The sequence below is a fragment of the Piliocolobus tephrosceles genome, chromosome 4 (assembly GCF_002776525.5).
Source record: "Piliocolobus tephrosceles isolate RC106 chromosome 4, ASM277652v3, whole genome shotgun sequence".
Taxonomy (NCBI): domain Eukaryota; kingdom Metazoa; phylum Chordata; class Mammalia; order Primates; family Cercopithecidae; genus Piliocolobus; species Piliocolobus tephrosceles.
Window position 1 is genome coordinate 72,789,798 of NC_045437.1, and position 21,249 is coordinate 72,811,046.

General features: G+C 39.7%; 1 protein-coding gene across 2 annotated transcripts in view; it reads left to right on the forward strand.

Moving 5' to 3' along the window:
- Window positions 1-21,249, forward strand: part of SV2C (synaptic vesicle glycoprotein 2C) — a 273,184-nt gene that overhangs the window by 104,349 nt on the left and 147,586 nt on the right. For both annotated transcript variants that reach the window (XM_023196441.3, XM_023196440.2), the window contains 2 exons: window positions 6,076-6,256; window positions 20,183-20,334. In XM_023196441.3, coding sequence (XP_023052209.2) covers window positions 6,076-6,256; window positions 20,183-20,334 — 333 coding nt within the window. The remainder of the gene's footprint in view (window positions 1-6,075; window positions 6,257-20,182; window positions 20,335-21,249) is intronic.

A 21,249-nucleotide genomic window follows, 5' to 3' on the forward strand; every position in this document is an offset into this window, starting at 1 on the left:
ATTCCCGTTTCAGGTCATTTATTTGCTCATGCATATAAACATATGTGAAATATATATAATATATATTATGTATTTTATATATTTATATATGTATATAAACATACATATATGTAAACATACATATTCAGGTCATTTGCTCATGCACATAAACATACATGATATATATAATATAAATATAATATAATATATATTATGTATTTTATATATTATATATTATGTATATAAACATATATAATATATAAAATACATAATATATAACATATATTATATAAATTATATATATGGGGAAGAGTGGGAGGGGGCACGGGATAAAAGACTACAAATATGGTGCAGTGTATACTGCTTGGGTAATGGGTGCACCAAAATCTCACGAATTACCACTAAAGAAGTTACTCATGTAACCAAATACCACCTGTACCCCAATAACTTATGGAAAAATAAAAAGTAAAAAAAAGAAGCTGCCGGGCCACATCTTGAATGCTTTGCTGCTTAGAAATTAGTTACACCAGATATCCTAAGCCAGCCTCTCAAGTTCAAAGTTCCACAGATCCCTAGAGCAGGGCACAATGCCACCAGTCTCTTTGCTAAAGCATAGCAAGAGTGACCCTTGCTCCAGTTCCCAATAAGTTCCTCATTTCCGTCTGAGACCCCCTCAGCCTGGAATTCACTGTCCTTATTGAAATCAGAATTTTGGTCACAACCATTTTAAAAGCCTCTAGGAAGCTCCAAACTACCCCTCATCTTCCCATCTTCTTCTGAGCCCTCCAAACTGTTCGAACTTCTGCCCATTACCTAGTTCCAACACTGCTTCCCATTTTTAGGTGTCCTTATAGCAATGCCCCACTTCTTGGTGCCAATTTTCTGTATTAGTCCATTCTCGCACTGTTATAAAGAAATGCCTGAGAATGGGTAATTTATAAAGAAAAGACGTTTAATTGACTCATAGTTCTTCAGGCTGTACAGGAAGCATGGCTGAGGAAGTCCTCAGGAAACTTACAATCATGGTGGAAGGCAAAGGAGAAGCAGCCAGGTCTTATATGTCTGGAACAGAAGGAGGAAAGGGAATAAGAAGCAGGCATGTCTTACATGTCTAGAACAGAAGGAAGATAAAAAAGGGGAAGGTACTACACACTTTTAAACAACCAGATCTTGTGAGAACTCATTCACTATCACAAGAAAAGCAAAAGGGAAATCTACCCCCATGGTCTAATCACCTCCCAGGCCCTACTTCCAACATTGGGAATTACAATTTGACATGAGATTTGAGCAGGGACACAGACCCAAACCTTATCATCAATGAATTCGGAATATCAATACAGAATGGTTTTCATTGAAAATCAGTTTATAAATAAATGGCGAGGAATTCTAGAGTAATGCATTAGCCATGGGTAATTGAAGAACTTAAAACAATTTTTAAAAACTGAGGGGTTAAAAGTTGGTATGAGAAAAACACTATATATCATTTCCTGAAGTTGTTCTGTTTTGTTTAAATATGGTTTAAAATGGTGTTGAGGGAAAAGACATGTCCCCTTAGGGATTGTCAGAAAGAATCAAAAGCAGCTTAGCAAAGAGACAGAAATGTAAATGTGATATTTATCAGGGGAAATAAGGGTATGATTAGATAAAATGGAATCAGCCTTCATGTCGGAAAATACCTTAATGAGGAAGCCATATTTGAGGCCTTTGTGTCGTCTTCTGAAAGACTAACAACCTGGACTGATCAGGAATGGCCTTCACCAGAACTATGATAGGAAGAGTAGGTTGAGTTTATTTCTCGGGTCAGGTTCAACCTGAAAGCCCAGCTGAATTAAAGTCTTCATTAAATTCATGAAAGGATACAAGAGTCACAGCCTGGCCTTTTTTAACATTGCTCTCCTGGAATTGAATGGAAAGTCAGCTTCTAGTTCTGTGGAAGGCAGGTCCCAGGGGAGGTGAGCAACTTCTAATTCCACAGCTCCTGCTTGCCCTTTTGAGAGCTCCCGCTCATCTAGCAGGTCTTGCCTGTTTCACATCTTTGGAATTAAAATACTCTGTAGCCTTCATCTCCTCCCCTCAAACATGTATTAAATAAATACAAACTTTAAGTTAAAAATGTATTAGAAAGGTTGTCTGTTTTATTGGAAAGCATCCTCAGATTCTAAGGTGTGCACAGATCACTTGGGGGTCTTATTCAAATGCAGACTTTGAGTCAGTGGTTTGGAGTAGAGTCTGAGAGTCTACATTTCCAGTAAGCTCCCCACGGCAGGGGAGCAGGGACTGGTGTTACTGGTTCAGGGGTCATACTTTGAGAAGTGAGGATCTAAAAGGCATGATTTCAAGTTCTGGCTTCTGACAATCTCAGTTTTCTCACTTGTAAAACAAGGGGCTTTGGATGAAGATACGTTTTAAGCTGCCCTTCTGCAGCATCTCAAGGCGCACAGAGCGGAGAAGGCTGGCGATTGTCCAGAGCTTGATCTCTGCTCTGAGTTTTCAAGGACTCCCCGTTACAACACTGTGAAGGTAGAAAGGAAAAGTGAATGCAAACAGGGAAGGAAGTACAGTTTGTGTCTGACAATCCCAGAGTGGTTACAGTTATTCACCTGATGCCTTTGCCAACATTTAAAGCTCTGTCTGGCTTTAATTAGATCACACGATCCACAAATGAATGTTCTAATTGTGCTGTGTTTGTCTCCAATAAGCTGTTGGGTAGGATTAATTCTTTCCACAGAATGCCCAACGGAACAGTTCAGTTTTCAATACAAATTAAGTGTAGTCACAAAAGATTATTACCTTTAGATCTTAAAAATATTGTTAAACAGAGTGCAAGTGAAGACACAGTTTGATATGACATTTTTTATACTAACCATGTCAGTCATGGAGGAATTTAATATCGCCTTGAAATATTTCTTATCCTTCAGATTCCCCTCTGATGTTCTCTTGTTAGTGAAATCTTCCCAGAGGCCACGTGAGAATTAGTGGCCACCTCCTGCCCCTCTCCTCCCATTTACACTGCTGTTGGGGTGCACACCACATGGTTAGGCTTGGGCTCATTTAGTTTTGTATCCGTTTGTGTCCTCTGAATTACGAGCTCCTTAAGCCGTCCTGACTGAGTAGGAAGAAAATTTGGATGACTTGGAGCACAGGTACATGAGTTTACACTTCTGCATTGTTTTGTTCTGATCCTATGATCCCAGGAGGCCATGGATGTTTCACTGCCTTCGTTTTTGATAAGCCACTTACCCCAGACTGTAAATCCCATACTCTCAGGGGTCTGAAAGTCCAATATGCCTTCAGGGAAAGGGTGGTAGGAGGAATGCAGAAAGCAGTGGATGGTGAGAGTCTAGGGCGCAGTAAGAATCTTGGTTAACCTGCCTTGCCCCAAGATCTCAGACGCACTTTCTTTAAACACAACAGGGTTGCGCTCAAGCAGAAATTAACACCCAACTAAAGACCTTGCTTCACATCACCTGGTTTCTGGTTTGCACGTAACGGGGGTTCCCAAGTTGAGCTTAGCGGGAAGAACAATGGCAATATTCAAAATAATTAACAACAAGGATAGCCAGGGAATCAAAATAACATGTTTATAGCTCTAAGTATTACCCTGTAGCATCAGGTTTTAACCCCTTAGTTGCTGGATCAAGGGAAAGTCCAGGACTTCCTAGTGGAAGGGCCAGGGCAGTTGAACCTGGTGAAATAGAATATCAGTCCTGAGAAAGACCCCTAGGCTTTATTCAGAGAAACATCTTTTCACAACCCTGGCTAGCCACTTACTCTCCATGAGATCAAGTTGAATAATCTGTCTGAGCCTTAGTTTTCTCATCTGTAAATGGCTTAATAATACTCACTTTGTGGGACTGTGGTGAGGACTAAGTGAACCAACATATGGAATGTTCCTGAAAGAGTGCCTGGCACAAGCAGATGCTCACTCAGTGAAAGTACTGTACCAGGCACTGTTGTTTACTATTATCATTAAAAGATAATAAGTGGTTATTGATTGAATGCAGATAGCTTGTCTCTCTGTTACTCATGCTTTCTGTAGTCAGATAATTCAGGTGGACCACAAGAGATCTTGGTTTACTATTGCCATCAAGGTGGCTTACCCCAGGGCTCAGGGGCTGGGTGGGGGCAGTTCTGAAGGACATAAGGAGAAAGGGATGGGGGAGGCTTTGTTCCCTGAGCTGGAGCTATATGAAAGACTCTCAAGTCTTTAGATCACAGCATCCACAGGCCACTCCTGATCTATAAAAGCTCACTTTCTGATTTGTAGGCATTTTAAAAGACACAGATATTCTTATAAAGATTCTTAGCTAGTGGTTATCTTCTGAGAGGCATGAGTGGCAAACTTGAGCCTCTTATGCTATAAATAAGAGATCTGCTACATAGGCATTTCCCTGAGTCAATCCCTCTGCTTTTGGAATCCCTCGCACTGCACTGATACATTCTCTAAATTGTCTCCTGGACACGCACTGGGTCTCATGATATGAGGAATCTCTATTGGGAAGGATGATCTGTCTATAGTCAGCACCACAGTATGGAGAAAAATATACCCTCCCCATGCAGGCAAAGGTTGACCACCTCATTCTCTTTAGTAACCCAGTCTAAATAAAGGCAGCTTTTATTTTGTCTTATTTTACAATTGCTCTCAACATTCACCATTCACTGTAGCTGAGTGTACTCAGCTATCTGCAAAACAGCATCCCTGCATTATTGATGTGAGGGTCATGAGAGCTTGCCAAGTGTTTTTTTTTTTTTTTTTTTTTCATACTGTTTCTTTAACTGTGTGTTTACCAAACTAATTTGAGGGTACGTGTTCAAATAGGATAGTTCCCAAACTAATCTAAAGCAATAAATAAACTAATTTTTTTTACATTTTAGCTTAAATGCTACAGAGTATCTTGAATGTGCCTTTTAAAATGATTCTTGGGTGAAGCATCAAAAAAAGTAGAAATGGATAAAAGATGAAGTAGCAGTTTTTTTAGTGCCACATCCAGATATAACAAACCTTCATATGTTATTTATGCCATCTCTCCTAGACATTTTTCACCCTCGTAGACCCTCTTGAACTGACATTTGCCACGTGGAATATTATTTCATCCTGAGAAAGATTCCGGACAGGGCCTGTGGCAAGTCTGGTTTTCTATTTTTTTGTTGTTGTTGTTTCGTTTTTCTTTTTATTCTTTTCTTTTTTTCTTTTTTCTTCAGATACAATATGACCACATGGTTTATTCAGGTGAAGACATTCTTAATCATCATTGGCAAAGTTCTGTGTTTTTAGAAGACAGTAAATTAGAAAATTCAAGTATATACTCACAATAACACCAAGAGGAACATCTATCCAACTCTGGATTTTCCATTTGTTTCCCTTAGTGATCAAAGCCAACCATGATAAGTTTAATATTTCCCATCACACTAAAGCTCTTTTCCTTCTCTTTAACCCCCGACTCCAAAAAATAGTCTTCTCTTATGGGCAGAGTTAGAAACTATTTTAAAATTAACTCATATAATCTCTACACTCACCTTTCCTAACTCCCATGAAAGCAAGGGCTTCTAGGATGGACCACAGAGAAAGAACCCATGGAATCCTCTAGAGGGGTCTTGAGAATCTGGCATTGGCCCAGGTCATTGGCTACAGGCAGAGATCTGAAGCAGTCTGGAGGATCCACTGTGGCCTGGAAGCCTTTGACTTGGTCTCCCATCTTGGCCCTGTCATGGTGCTAGGCTGGGCATTTGAACCAAAGGTAACTTGACTGTGGGTCACATGCAAGGATGATTCTGTATGGTGAGTTCTTATGCCTGCCTGCTCTGTACCCATCCCCACAAAAACGGGCTGGAACATGACCATTTGGTCTTTTTGTGCATGCGATGGTAAAGGATATGACTTCTCATCAGCTCATGCAATTGGTCATGGCTGACGGTAGTCCACAGAGCTTACTCTTCAACTTGAAAACTAATTACTATGTCTTGAAGGTTATATTTTTAAAGGAAATTTTCCCCATGCAAAATGCTGGAATATATTTTGTTCCTTGTTCACTTGCTGTTACATGTGTCATTGACTCCCAATCTCTGATGTGTTTCTCTGTTTTCTGTGTGTTGCAGGCAGCATAGTGTACCTCGGGATGATGGTGGGGGCGTTCTTCTGGGGAGGACTGGCAGACAAAGTGGGAAGGAAACAGTCTCTTCTGATTTGCATGTCTGTCAACGGATTCTTTGCCTTCCTTTCTTCATTTGTCCAAGGTTATGGCTTCTTTCTCTTCTGTCGCTTACTTTCTGGATTCGGGTAAGGTTTTCTCCTTCATATTTTATAGTAATGTGTTTATTCTTCATAATTGAACACATTCTCCACTCTAGAGAACCTTATTAGGAGGAAATTAACCCTTCACACATCTCCCTCCACATCCTCATGTCAGCCCTGGAAGCCACAATGCTGGTTCTTAGAAATATAATTATCAATCTTTAAATACAGGAGTGAAGGGAACACACACCTGTTTTCATAGCTTATTATTACTTCTAGAAGATGGGTATTGTTTTAAATGGAATGCCATTTCTATGGTAGAACACATTCATACATATATGCTGTTCTGAAAATTTAACGTTAAGTAGGAAATAGCTCTTGTCCTACCTGTTATGAATTAAAGGTCTGAACCGTTCAAGCGTGCTCTTAAATTCAGGATTAGAGTGTCTCAAATAAATGCTGTTTTATTGATCTATGTTAATTTGGCATATTTAACTTGGTAGAAAGCCTCCTTGAGACATAATTTTTAGTAAGTTCCTGACTTCTGTCGAATTAACAGAAGTTGCGCTATTACCCAAATACAGTGGTATAGTGTAGCTGATGGTGAAGTCATTTTCTTTAAAGAGCTTAAAGCACTTATTACTATACTAAATGAATTCATAAGCACAGAAAAACCTAATAGTTCAATAAAGAATATATGAGAAACTTGGCTTCAATAAGAAAAAAAATAGTAAAAATATAAAATTTTTGTAATGAATGGGTACTAGACTTAATGCCTGGGTGACAAAATAATCTGTATAACAAACCCCCACGATACAAGTTTACCTCTATAACAAACTTGCACATATACCCCTGAACTTAAAAGTTAAAAAAAAAAATATATATATATATATATATACACACACACATGTATAATTTTGATTCATAATTGAGAACTTAGAGACTTTTTTTCAAGATACCTAACACAAAATGAATCTGTAGGAATAATATACAATTTTAAAAACTAAATGAAGAAAGTGAGGGCAATGGGGCTGGGTTATAAACTTTAAAAGCTGTCCGTTGTGGTTGTTGGTTATACACACCACAACCTACAAAGCAGAATACAGTTTTGTGAAAAGAGATCAGAGGACTATAGCATATCTTTCTTAATTACGTATAGTAAAATTTCCCATAGCTCCTCGTATGCTACATTCTGCACACAGTGAGCACTTAGCAAATACTTGAGTAACTTGCACACATTTTAGGAGCTTTCCTTAGAATGAAGACAGTGCATTTCAGTAAACCAAGATGGCTGGAGAGTTTGGGAAAGTGTAAAATATTTTGTTCTTGGGGAAAAAAAATGTTCAGAATCAGTCATTTGCTTTGTAGCAATGGAGAAAGGGGAGAGGAGGCTTTTTCTCCACATGGGAGCCCCTTGGTGCTCAGTTTCTATGAGATTGGCTACATACGCTGCTAACTTGGAGATGGATTTTGGATCATGGACTCACAGGGTTTCAGCAGACCTAAATGTTGAATGATTGAATGATTGAATGAAATGACTGAATGAAGAACAGATGTTATTTGGGGCTATTTGTTAAAAGACCTTCTCAGTGAGTAGGTCCTTAGGGGAAGACATTCTTGCCACCAGGAAGGGCCCAGCTTCCTTCTCACTTTTATTATCTATGTAATACCACTAGCCTGTCAAGAGAAAACTAACAGCATAGGTGCTGAATTTTCCAGTCCTTTCAGTTTGCAATCTTTTTTGGGAAATTTGAGCAATATTCAAAGACCCAAAAGTACATGACTGTGGTCAAATTATTGTGGCAATTTTAATTGCCGATCTGGATTGTGACATGGTCATCCCAATAGACTGTAGAGAAAAAGGTCCATTGTGGTGGCTGCAAAATACTCCAAACCAATGGACTGTCCAGAAGCAAATTCAAGGGCAACATAAAAGCAGAGACAACTTAGATGTATTCTTGATATCATCCTCATTCCTATTGCAGACAAATCATGTTTCAACCAGCAGGTCAGGACTGCTGGGGGCTGGGAATCAAGAAATCCAGGTGTGCCCTGCTCCTGCCCTTTATCATGGAGTCTTAGGAAAGTCACACAGGCTCTCCTGACTGCTTTTTCTTTTGTAAAAGAAGGCATTAGGACTTTGCATTCTTACCTTGGAGTGTGAAGATCAAATGAGATGATGTATTGAAAGTACAAGGTAGAGAAGATAATGTAGGATAACGTTTAGAAACACTCACTCATAGTTTGGTATTTCTTATCTCCTTTATTCCTCCTTCCATACATTTAGCTAAGCTGTCCTATGCTGATTGCCTCAGTATGACAGCAGGGGAGGAGGCAGAAAGAGACCCCTTTCTGGCTTTTAAATTTCAAGTCTGGCCCATGCAAGAAACAGAAAGGCCTAATCAGGAACAAAATATTTGGGAGACAACATGGCAAGTAAAATCAAGCATAAATCAAGTTAATCTCTGTAATAAATGGTGAGTACCTAGTCTGGGGGCAGGACTGAGGGGGGAGTCATGTGAGCTTAGTTACCTTAGTCCAGGTGGCAAAACCTCTACAGAGTTTTGTGGGATCCAGCAGCTGAGAGGACCTGAGAAATGAAGTTATTAAGGAAAATGAGGGAAGAAATCTGTATTGGTCAGCATTCTGCCAAGAGATAGAACCAATGGGAAAGAATGGATAGATTAGATGGATGGACGGATCGATAGATAGATAGATAGATAGATAGATATGAGAGAGGACTAATTAAGGCAATGGCTCACACAATTATGGAGGCTGAGGAGTCCCATGGCAGGCCTTCTGCAAGCTGGAAATGCTAGGATGCCAGTAGCATGGCTCAGTACAAGTTCGAAGACCTCAGAACCAGGGAAGCTGATAATATAGCTCTCATTCCAAGGCTGAAGGCCTGATAACTCAGGGGGCTGCTAGTGCAAGTCCCAGAGTCCAAAGGCCAGAGAACCTGGACATCTGTTGTCCCAGGACAGGAGAGGAAGGATGTTCCAGCTCCGAGAGAGAGCAAATCAGAATTTCCTCTACCTTTTTGTTCTCTCCAGGTTCACAACTGATGGAATGGTACCCACCCATACTGAGGGCAGAACTTCCCCATTCAGTTTACCAATTTGCGTGCCAATCTCCTCCAGAAACACCCTCACAGACACACCCAGAAATAATGCTTTACTAGCTGCTGTAGTTTGCATATTTGACCTTTCCAAATCTCATGTTGAAGTTCGATCTCCAGTGTTGAAGGTGGGGCCTGATGGGAGGGTTTTAGGTCATGGAGGTGAATCTATCATGATTAGATTAATGTGAGTGAGTTATTGCTCTGTTAGTTCCCACGAGAGCTGGTTGTTTAAAAATAAGCCTGACACCCTCAGCCCTCTCTTTTGCTCCCTGTCTCGCCATGTGATCTCTGCACATGCCAGCTCCCCTTTGCACTCTCCCCTGAGTGGACGCATCCTGAGGCCCTCACCAGATGCCCAGTCTTCCAGCCAACAGAACCATAGCCAAATAAACCCCTTTCTTTATAAATTGCCCCACCTCAGGTATTCCTTTATAGCCATAAAAATGGACTAAGACACCAGCTGTCTAGGTATCTGTTAATCCAGTCAAGTTAACACGTAAAATTGACCATTGCAATATTTTTCTTCTTCACCAAAGTTTATGGGCTATTTTACTTTTGCTTGCTTTGTGAAGTGCTACCTTCATGGCCCAGGGTTTTTCTCAACAGCTCTAGAGTTTATCTGGGTACTCTGTTTCTAAGTCTCTGAGGAATCTCATCAAAGTCTCTTTTTCTCCAATTCCATTCCAATTCAACTCAAAAAACATTGCAACACCTACTCTACCCACTGGAAGCACGCAAGGTTTTTCATGGATAGAGCTGAGCCCTCACCTCAAGTTGCTTACAGTCTGTACAGATAGGCAGCTCTTCTAGTCCCCATCTTCCAAGAATTAGAGCCTGAAAAGAAGTCACAAGGGGCTTGGGAATCTCACAGAGAAAGGAGAAAACAATAATAACATTGTGAATAAGAAAATTTCCATTTAAATGCTCTTCTTGTTTTCAAAGGCATATCATATTTAAACCCTTCATTCCCATTACTTATGAACTCAGTACAGAAGCAGCTGAATTTTTATATGTTCTCTTTTTATTTAAACTTTCTTTATTAAAACTTAAGCCAGAGAATCAAGATTCTCATCCTAGAGACCTTAAATGAAAGACCATGTTGTATCTACTTAGTCAAACAACTCTTCCAACCATATCTGCTCCAGTTTTTAAATTGAGAAAAACTAAATGAAAAAACATTCCAAAATGCTGGTAATGATTCTTTTGTGGGCCTCTGGTGCACAGAGCCCCGCACACTCCACACATTTCCTAGGAGTACAGTATTTGCCATCCTTTCTGTTTTGAACCTTCTTCTCCCAGGGCTCTCCCACTCACAGCTTCCCAGAGGCGTTTCCTGAGACCACACACCCAATGGGTCTCAGATAGTTTCCTGTTTTGTCTCCTTGGCAGCACTTACAATTGATGCCTGAAAATATTTACTTTTTATGTTCTTCTTTCTCTCCTCCACCAGCATGTAAATTCCAAAGGGCTGGGACTGTCATCTTGCTCAACATTGCTTAATTACCCATGGCAGGGTGGGAGTGGGTGTTGTAAAAGACAGTGGAGTCCAAGCAGCAACCAGCATAGTCTGACTTGCAGCCATCTGTGGCATTGGCTCGTTAATCATGAAGTGAAATAGATAGGAAGTCTACTCAATTCTTACTTGATCTGTATAAGTAGAAAACTTCTATGACAAGTGAATGAAAACCTAACTTGCGTCATAAAAACAGAGTCATGTCCCCTCCATCATTCCCAGACTGGAGCTGGTTTACAGACCCAGAACCAACTGAATGAAGGGGAGGCTGGTCCTCCTTGAAGAAGGATCTTGGTACACAGCTAAATATTTATACTGTTAGTCTTTCTCCCAGCTTCCCCAAAGGGACTGAAGGCCTTTTACCAGGAAGAGTACATGGGGGAAAGGAAATAATCAGACTTCTCAGGGCTTGTGGACACTGGCTCTAAACTGACACTAATTCCAGGAGACGCAAATGTCACTGTGGCCAACCAGCCAGAGCAGGGACTTATGAAAGGCAGGTAATCAACGGTGTTTCAGCTCAGGTCTGTTTCACAGTGGGCCCAGTGAGTCAGGCACTGAATCCATCCTGTGCCTAATTCTACACTTCTGGACTGCATAATTGGAACAGACCTACTCAGCAGCTGGTAGAATCCCCACATTGGTACAGAATCCCTACATTTAATTGGTACAGGGCCTGTCCATCAGCTTCATTTACTAGGAATTTTAGAACAAAGAGAAGATCTAGGCCAGAGAGTCCAAACTTTTCATTTTGCAGATTGAGGTGCAGTGGTGGGACCAGGAATAACTCAGCTAGGACTTAAATTGCAATTAAAGTCAATTTAAACTTGCAACTCTGTAAATAAGTAAACTGTACATTCTGAATCCAAGGTTTACCTGTGTGTTGATTTTATCAAAATTGCTACAGATTTCCAGTTGCTATGTCTTATTTCATTGCTGAAGCATCATTAGCAGCACTGTTTCTGCATATAAAGGGGACTGGAAGGAGTTCTTATTTTATTTTATTTTATTTTGTTGTTTTATTTTGTTTTTTGAGATGGGATCTCTCTCTGTCACCCAGGCTGGAATGCAGTGGTGCGATCATGGTTCGCTGCAGCCTTGACCTCCTGGGCTCAAGTGATCCTCCTACCTCAGCATCCTTAGCTGGGACCACAGATGCATGCCACCACCCCCAGCTAATTTTTAAAAATTTTTTGTGCAAACGGGGTCTCCCTATGTTGCCCATGCTGGTTTCAAACTCCTGGATTCAAGTAATCCTCCTGGCCTTGGCGTTCCAAAGTGCTGGGATTGCAGGCATGAGCTGCTGCACCTGACCAAGTTCTTGTTTTAAACTGAGATCTACTTGGGTTTATGTTTTATTGTCTCCACATGTGCTTTCCTCTTAATTCATCAAACCAAGTCCTGAGCATATCTTCTTAGAAACACAAATATGTCCAGCTGACATATTGTGTGTGACTTTAAATGTTTATTCAGTACAATGAATGATTTTCCTGCCTGGAGACAACAGTGTTTTGTGGGAAGGAGGACTAGGGCATCACCAATTATTCATCTGTCTATCACTTTCCTAAACGAATCTCACACCAAGAAACAGACACTTTCCTCCCCTCTTTTGTTACAGAAAATTAGAAAGATGGGAAATGGACTTGGCACCATTGATTCATTTTCATTTGACCCAGAATTAAATTATTTGTATCCAGTCACTGTTAATTACGGGAATGATAGTACTTTGGATGCCAGGCAATATCAGAGTCGGGAGCTTCTCACTGAGGGCCTGGCATTGCTAAGCAGGAAGGTCAGGAGAAAAATGTAACAGCAACAGAAATTAAAATGAAATTTCAATGTGTCTGTATATCATAAATTAAAGAATAGTAATTTCTTCCTCTCTGAATAGAGCCTACCAAATGCGTACTTCATAGCTATTTGCAATATTCATTCATTAGCTGTATTGAGTTACAGTAAGAATACCTTGGCTTTATAGAAATCACCATCATTAACTGGAATTATTGAGAGTACGTTACATGTAGCATCCCATTTATTTCCACAATTGTTTTAAATAATTCGTCATGTAAAAATGGTGTGACTTTTTTATTAGAAAATTGAGGCACGGATTGATTATTGCTTCCAAATATTCAACAGACTCCCAAGTCTTCTGAATTTTAGTCTGATTCTGAACTATGAGATTTTTCGCTTCAAAGTAGTCTTTTACTTAAAATAATCATATTGGAAAAATGCAGTCATTTAAAATTGTTTAAAACTTTTAAAATATATTTTATCGAACACCTCTCCAGTGCTTGCCCCCGAGAGATGCTGTGTTCAGCACTTTATATTAGTAAAAATTGGCTCTCATCAGTGACCCAATGAGAAAGATGCTATGCATTATTCACATATCTTGACTATATGTTATAAATGAGGAAGCTGAAGTACAGAGAGGTTAAGTTCCTGTCTGAGGTCACACAGTAAGTCATGTAATCAGGTTTCATACCTAGGCAGTCTGGCTCCAGGGCCCATGCTCATAACCATCAGGCTGTGCTGTGCTTCACACTCAACCAGAAATGTCTCTGATTTCATATGGCACAAGGTATACATGATATGTGCTCATACATGTTTGAACAGATCAGTCCAAAAATATCTCTGGCCCCAGAGCATCAGAATGGAAAGACCTTCCCCGATATGTAAAATGAGGCAACAGTCAAGATTATCTTTAATCCAAAAATAACCTCAAACCCAAATTGTAAACAGTGGGTGAGTGTTTTCTTAGAGCTACATTGTCCAACATGGTAACCACTAGCTTCATGTAGCTACCAAGCACTTGAAATGTGACTAGTCCAAGTAGAGATGTGCTGTAAGTGTAAAATACATAGCAGTAGATTTCAAAGACCTAGAACATATAAAAGAATGGAAAATATCTCAATGGTTTTACTTTATACGTTAAAATAATATTTTACATATATTGGGTTAAATGAATATATATTAAAATTAATTTTACATGATTGTTTTGGTTTAATGTCTTTTCTAGAAAAATTTAAAATTACATATGTGGCTCACATTTTCCACTGGAAAGCACTGTCTTAGGCAATGCTTTTTACTTTCCAACAAAAAGGCTGACCTTTTGGACACACATTGTTTCCCAGTATACCCTTCGGCAAAGGTACTATTGATCACAAAGGAGAAGGAATAGAACAAAAGATCTTCTAGACCCACAGTGTGTAATTGTGACAGATTAGCCATATGCACTCTTTAGAATTGACTCTGTGGGGCCCACAGCAGGAATCTGTGTGCTTCATGCCTGTACCTCCAACAACTGGTGATGTGCCTGGCCCAGAGTTTGACTGGGTAAGGGGGTGGATAGAGGGATAATGGGTGAATAATGGGTAAATGAAGGGTAGGTGTGAGGATGAGTGCAGGAATGAATGAGAAAATGTATACCGCAAGAGGCTAGATACATCTGCATGTTTTATCATTTATTATAGAACATCATAATGATCATTGCCATCTTTATTCATGTCACCTTTAGATGCTATGGGAAGGCATTCTTCCAACTCTATCAATAGCTAATTTTTTTTCAAGACAGTATTAAAGTCCTGATCCATGACTATGCCACTTTCCTCAGTTTTACTAAGTCTGCTACTCTGGATGCATAGACCTCCACAGGTTTAGGGGGTTAGGCTACCAATCTGATAGCAAACCAGGGCTAAGAGAGTTGAATTGCAGCTGTTTCTTTAGCAATGCAGTTTTTCCCACAAATTATATACTTAAAGATCAGTATTTTTTAAATAATCATTTTTTCTACTCATTATTGTACTCATAGTTTACATAATATTTAGAAAATGACAACTTCATATATTGAAGAATATTATTTTTCAAATTGTGGCTTTGGAAATTGAAGGACTAAAGCTACCCAAATCATCCATCCTTTGGCATTGCCACTGGGCACAGGAAATTCTTGTTCTTGATTTGATGATGAATTCAGTTACCAGTATGTGTTTTTCTCCCATCTCTAACTTTATCACTGATAGCAAACATGTGCCTTCTGATCTATACAGCAACCTTATTTTCTGTGCCGACCTAGCCTATTCAGAAAGAGTGTTAGGTCTGTGCTCTTTCATCTAAGCCTCTGAACAATCTCCCCAAGGTCTGTGATATTCTATTTACTTTTATAAAGTGGAAGAGACTGAAAGGTTCATCTTTGGACTGCTGCTCTAATCCCTTATTTCTGGGTCCAATTTATAACATAATAAATTGGTTCTGAATTGCTTTGCAATTTGCCTGACAATTCAGTGTCTTCTCTCCTTTTTGTTGATTCTGAGTAAGAATTAAAAGAATATTTTTTCATGCAAGTTATTTGTGGTTGTGATTCCTGACATAGGTCAGACCATTCACTAATCTTTTTATAATCCTATAATATTTGTCTTATAAAAGCTGCCAGAGTCAGCTCTCAGTAGACCCTGCCCTCTGTTTATTATTTGTATTGAACATGTGACTTTTACAATAATTATTCAACTTTCTCCTTAATTATGTTCTTGCAGAATGCCCCATTTTCCAATGGAAATGGGAAATGGAAGCTTGAGGTAAAGGACTGCTTGACAATTATATGGTGAAATAAGGTAGAATGAATTATTCTTTGTTACATGCTAGATAGAAAATTAAAGCAAAACAGAATTATTCAGTAGAATCCCTTCTCAAGACAAGGAATCATCAAACATTCCATAATTTCTCTCGAAAATGCCATGCTTCAAGCCATTTTAAGTATAGTTACTCTTTTTATCTGTAACCTCCCTCTTGCACTGCAGAAACCTGAACCCCTCCCCACCTTTTCCTGAAACAGCCTGTGTACATCAGTGTGATGAAGCATGGGAACAAACATCATCCCCACTGGGTTACCATCTGAACTGGAGTAATATGAGGCATGGCTGTGAAATTCACAGGGTTAAGACAGTCAGGCTTCCCAGTTTCCCAGTGAGGTTTGTGCAGACAGGCAGACTTGGCATACTCTGTCATCCTGCTGTGCTAAACTGATTTAACTTGTGTGCCTCACATTTCCCAACAGAGGAGAAATTTTGTCTGCAATGCTAACACATTCTTTGCTTTACACAATATACCACTTGTGAATTTGCCTTAGATTATTGAGGAAAATAAATGGATATGTTTCATGATATTTACCAGATGCCTAGTATTGAGTCGTGTGCAGACCTATTGAGGTGTTGTGCGTGTGTGTGTGTGTGTGGTGTGTGTGTGTCTGGGTCTGCTTGCCTGTGTATTGGGGAGGTTTATTTAAGACCTACTGATACGTGAGAATTTAAGGACTTTCATTTAATTTTTTTTATTTCTTCATATATTTTCAGAAATTGTATCTCAGTGTAATAAACAAACAAAAAACAACAAATAAGGAATTTTTTTTTTTTTTTTTTTTTTTTTTTTTTTTTTTTTTTGAGATGGAGTCTCGCTCTGTCGCCCAGGCTGGAGTACAGTGGCCGGATCTTGGCTCACTGCAAGCTCCGCCTCCCAGGTTTAGGCAGTTCTCCTGCCTCAGCCTCCCCAGTAGCTGGGACTACAGGCGCCCGCCACCTCGCCCGGCTAGTTTTTTTGTATTTTTTAGTAGAGACGGGGTTTCACGGGGTTAGCCAGGATGGTCTCCATCTCCTGACCTCGTGATCCGCCCGTCTCGGCCTCCCAAAGTGCTGGGATTACAGGCTTGAGCCACCGCGCCCAGCCAAATAAGGAAATTTTTAACCCCTCACATGCAATATTGAGGTAGAATCATAATGGGAAACTTCTTTTTAATTTATAAGATTTGGGCGCTGAGGAGTGGCAAATTTTTCTCATCTTCAAAATTTATCAGAGGAATCAAATTATGTTGTAAGACCTGAAAGCTCTTGCTTTATCTCTTCCCTAATTATTTTTCTGATGATCATTATAGCATCTGCAACCTTTTTCTGAAATGCTCACAGGTGTTACAGAAGCTCCTGGAAGGCCCAGTGGGATTGCCCAGTGTCCTCTGAGCAGTTCCAAGGGAGCTCTCTCCATGACAAGGACCGTCAGGTCATTTGGTCAAGAGGTGACCACAGCAACTAAGGCATAGAACAACTCAGGAACTCTTTGCGGGCTCCATTGCTGTCAAAACTTTCAGTCCAGAACCCTCAACTTCTTTTATGGTCATGTTGGTTCACAAAGTGAGGTGTGTCTTTCTATTCACTGGAGATACTTAAATCATCAGAACAGATTCTCCAGGAGACTTGATATGCCAACTACAACATTGAAGAGTCTGGGAAATTCAGTTATTTTGCGTGAACACTTAGCACATGTCCCCTGGGCCAGTTAATGGGGACTCAAGAATGAATATGATATAGTCCCCACCTTCAAGGGGTATATGGGGTGTGAAACACTAGTAATAGTAATAGTTTTTTCTCTGCTTAAAGGACATCACAGTAGTACAAGGAGTAATTTTTTCCCCACAATAAGAAATGTGAATGCTTGGATTGTTTTATATATCGCTGAATCTAAATAACTTTGCAAAGAATTTAAATAGAAGCCTTCTCTAATTCTTCAGACTCACTTATCCCTTAGTATTCCTTAGCAGTTCCCTGCAGCCTACTTTACAAATATTGAGAGACATCCAGAAGAAATAACCATGTGAAAAAGCCATTGAATAAAAATCAGCTGGATTGCCTAGAAGCCCCTACAAGTTGGTATTTTCTTATGTAACAATGATTTGTTTAAAACTAACAGGCAAATCTATAGTCTTCCACTTGAAATTATAGCCGCACTGCAAAAAAAAAAAAGGAAAGAAAGAAATTATAGCCACACCAAAGTACATTTATCTTGGTCCAGAGGGTGCTGGCATATCCTGGCATACAATTGTGCCTTCACGGAATTTAAGTTATAGTTATTAACAGGATGTCCAGAGTCCTGATGAAACATTAATGAGGATGTAAAAACTCGGACTATTTTTATGCATTGAGAAGTGAAACCACAGAGTAGGGAGCTGAGATTTTATGGTGCAGAGAAATGGATTCTTCCCATCAAATGAAAAACAGGAGTATCATAAAATTATTTGTGACACAGACATTTTATTTCACACTAGAATTGTGTGTTATAATGAAACCAGTTAAAATCTGTTCAAAATATTGTTGAGTTTTAAAATTCAACTAGCTTACTGTACCAATAAGCATCACACATTTGTTTTTTTATCATGATTAATATGTGGTATTTGTTTTCGGGGCATTTAATGATAACAGATAGCAAGCAAGCATGCAGCTTACCACTTGAAAGGGTCTCATTCTGTCACCCAGGCTGGAATGCAGTAGCCCTTTAAGGCTCACTACAGCCTCAAACTCTTGGGCTCAAGTGATCTTCAGCCTCCCAGTGGTCTTTGTAGACAGCCTGGTGGAGTCTCACGGCACAGAAGATTAATTAAACGATGTCTTTCAATTTTACTATCTGCATTCCATCAAAAAATTAAAATTAAATGAAATAAAATTCAACTGGCTATATACTGTATGAGTGCCTCAAGAATCCCAGACAAGAGAAGTGTATGAGTCTAATATGGTGCAGTATAGAGCCAGCTCCGAGCTGAAACCATCCACCACATGCATTTATTTCTTGTTTGAGGGTTCGGTTATGGACTTGGACTTGGTTGGCTGCATCTGTGTGTGATGGTGCTAAATCTGAAGACAGGCTGAGTCACACCTCTAGAAATTTTAGGTAGAACCACCGCTGTCATAGCCCAGAGAAACTGATAAAGATGCCTAAAGTTTGTGAATTTTAAACTCTTTGAACAGGAACTCCCACTAAGAAACACACTGCGACCCATTATATATTTTATATATGTACATTATACATTACAAATATGTTTATAACACAAATTTCATGAAATGATACTTATGCTTATCCTTATTACTTAGGTTGCACTTGAATATTTTATCACTATCTCATTTTTTAAAATGCTGTTTACTGTTTATAGCTACTAAAGTAAATTTTGCAACCCATAGATTGGAAAGCACCAACCTAAGTGGTCTTCCCATGTCCACTGATGGGTAACTATGGCATCACTTTAAACAGAGGCAAATACATGAAATGGTGTTGTATTTTCACCTACCAGTTGATGCAGGATGACATTGTAAATCCTATGGTTTATTTGGTACACAAGTTTGCTGCCAAAATGACCTTTCCCTAAATTGTATTTGTTAAGGACACTGCCAATACTTCTTTATCATATCAAAGGCTCTAAGAAAATCAGTTATTGCTAAATAAATAAACATGCTTTACTCCTTGACATCAAATTTGCATGAAATGTCAATAGCAATTTGCCTTACAGAAATCTGAACAAAAATGAGTCAGTGCATACTTCCTAACTGTATTAGATTTTGTGTCATCTCAACCATGTACTTATGTTGTGTGTCTTTTTAAACAAATACTTTAAAATTCACATATTGCTTGGAGTGATAGTAATATTTTTCTTTACTACCTTTTTGAGGCAGTGGTTCCTAAAGTTTTAGGGCTAAGACCTATTTGAAACTGTGATGAAATCTTGGCCCATCTCCTAAAAATGAACACTATTTTGATTCCATATACCCTCATTTGAGCACCCTTACCCTGGGTAGAGGTCACTGTTTCTGTCATCTCCCCAGAGCTCAGTCAGCAGCTCTTATAACTAGCTTCTACTGGAAGGAAGCATTATATTCCATTCTATTGATATCTAAACTACCAGCTCCTTATTTTTTTCTACAAGTGTCCTTTTCATGTTTACTTGTTTAGCAGTACTATCTACTGGATTGGGACTAGAGCTAATCTTGGAAATGACCCCATTAATCCTGTGTTTGTCAACCCATTAACCTAATTTAGTGCTGCTGTGAGGTAGCAGTGAGTAAATACAGATTACGGATAGTACCCTAGAGGTGTTTGAAGCTGTTTCCAAAGTCCCCACATCATGAGTGGGACATGGCACAGCAACTCTTTTTAAAAACAAGTTAATTAAAATATTCACTAGATTTTAGGAAATCAATGTAAGTTTTTATAAATATCACGTAAAACATTCAACCATAAGCTGAAAAGTCAACGGAATCTCATGTTAAGCTCTATAAATCACCTGAGACAAACACCACTGCCACCTCTTGGTAACATAGCTTAATTGCAAGTTCAAGTTTTTGGAGGGATAATAAACCTTTATTAAATATAGAGACTATAATTTTTACATTGTAAAATGATAGAAAATATGTTTGTTGATATGCTGGGATAGGGAGAAAGCATGTGTTGTTAGAGTTTGCTTTGGCTCTGCCCTTTGCATTTCACATTAGCTGTCCACACCCTGATTTCATGTATTCTCTGTACATCTTGGCAGGATTGGAGGAGCCATACCCACTGTGTTCTCATACTTTGCTGAAGTGCTGGCCCGGGAAAAGCGGGGTGAACACCTGAGCTGGCTCTGCATGTTCTGGATGATCGGTGGCATCTACGCCTCTGCCATGGCCTGGGCCATCATCCCGCACTACGGTAAGAGGCTGGCCTTGCACCAGCTGGGCAGTCACTTCATTTTGCTTCAGGCTCCATTTCCATCTTCTTCCTCTCTTCTAAGGGCTACTTTGAGAAAAACTACTCATACTCATGTTTCTCCCTTTCATAGTATCCAGGAGTTTTTCCCCACTGTGTAGAGATCTGTATAAAGTAACTGTGTCAAATGCCCTTCTGGTTATATTAACATAATGGGGGAAAAATGTTTCCCCCTACTGTGTTTTCACAACATTTCTGGTCACCAAAATGTGTGGGGTATTTTCTCCCACTGACCAATTCTCCAATAGCTGGGTGTGCTACAATTAAACTCAATTCTGACACTGTGTTACTTGGGGTTAGAGTCAAATGGCACAGATTAAGGGCTCAGTCCCACAGGACTGCCCCCTATTTCAGAGACCAGTTGTAAGTCCAGGCCTCTGGAACTTCTGACTGAGCAGCTATAAATGGGAGGTCCCTATACCCCCCACCCTCAGGTTTGATCATTTGCTAGAGTGGCTCCCAGAACTCAGGGAAATAACCCTCATTCACCAGTTTATGACAAAGGATGTGGCAAAGGATGTAGATGAACAGCCAGGTGAAGAGAAACACAGGGCAAGTTATATGGGAAGAGGTGAGGGTCTTCCATGACTTCTCCACCTCACCACCCTCCCAGTGCCTCCACGTGTTCAACAACCCAAAAGCTCTCCAAACTCCATAGTTCAGGGATTTTTATAGATGTTTCTATAGGCATGAATGATTAGGTATGATTGATTTTTAACTCAATCCCCAGCCCCTCTCCCCTTCCTGGAGGATGGGGGTGGAGCTAAATGCTCCAAGCTTATGATCATGGCTTGGTCTTTCTGGTGACCAGCCCCACTCAGGAGCCCACCAACAGTTGTCTCATTAGAACAAAAGATG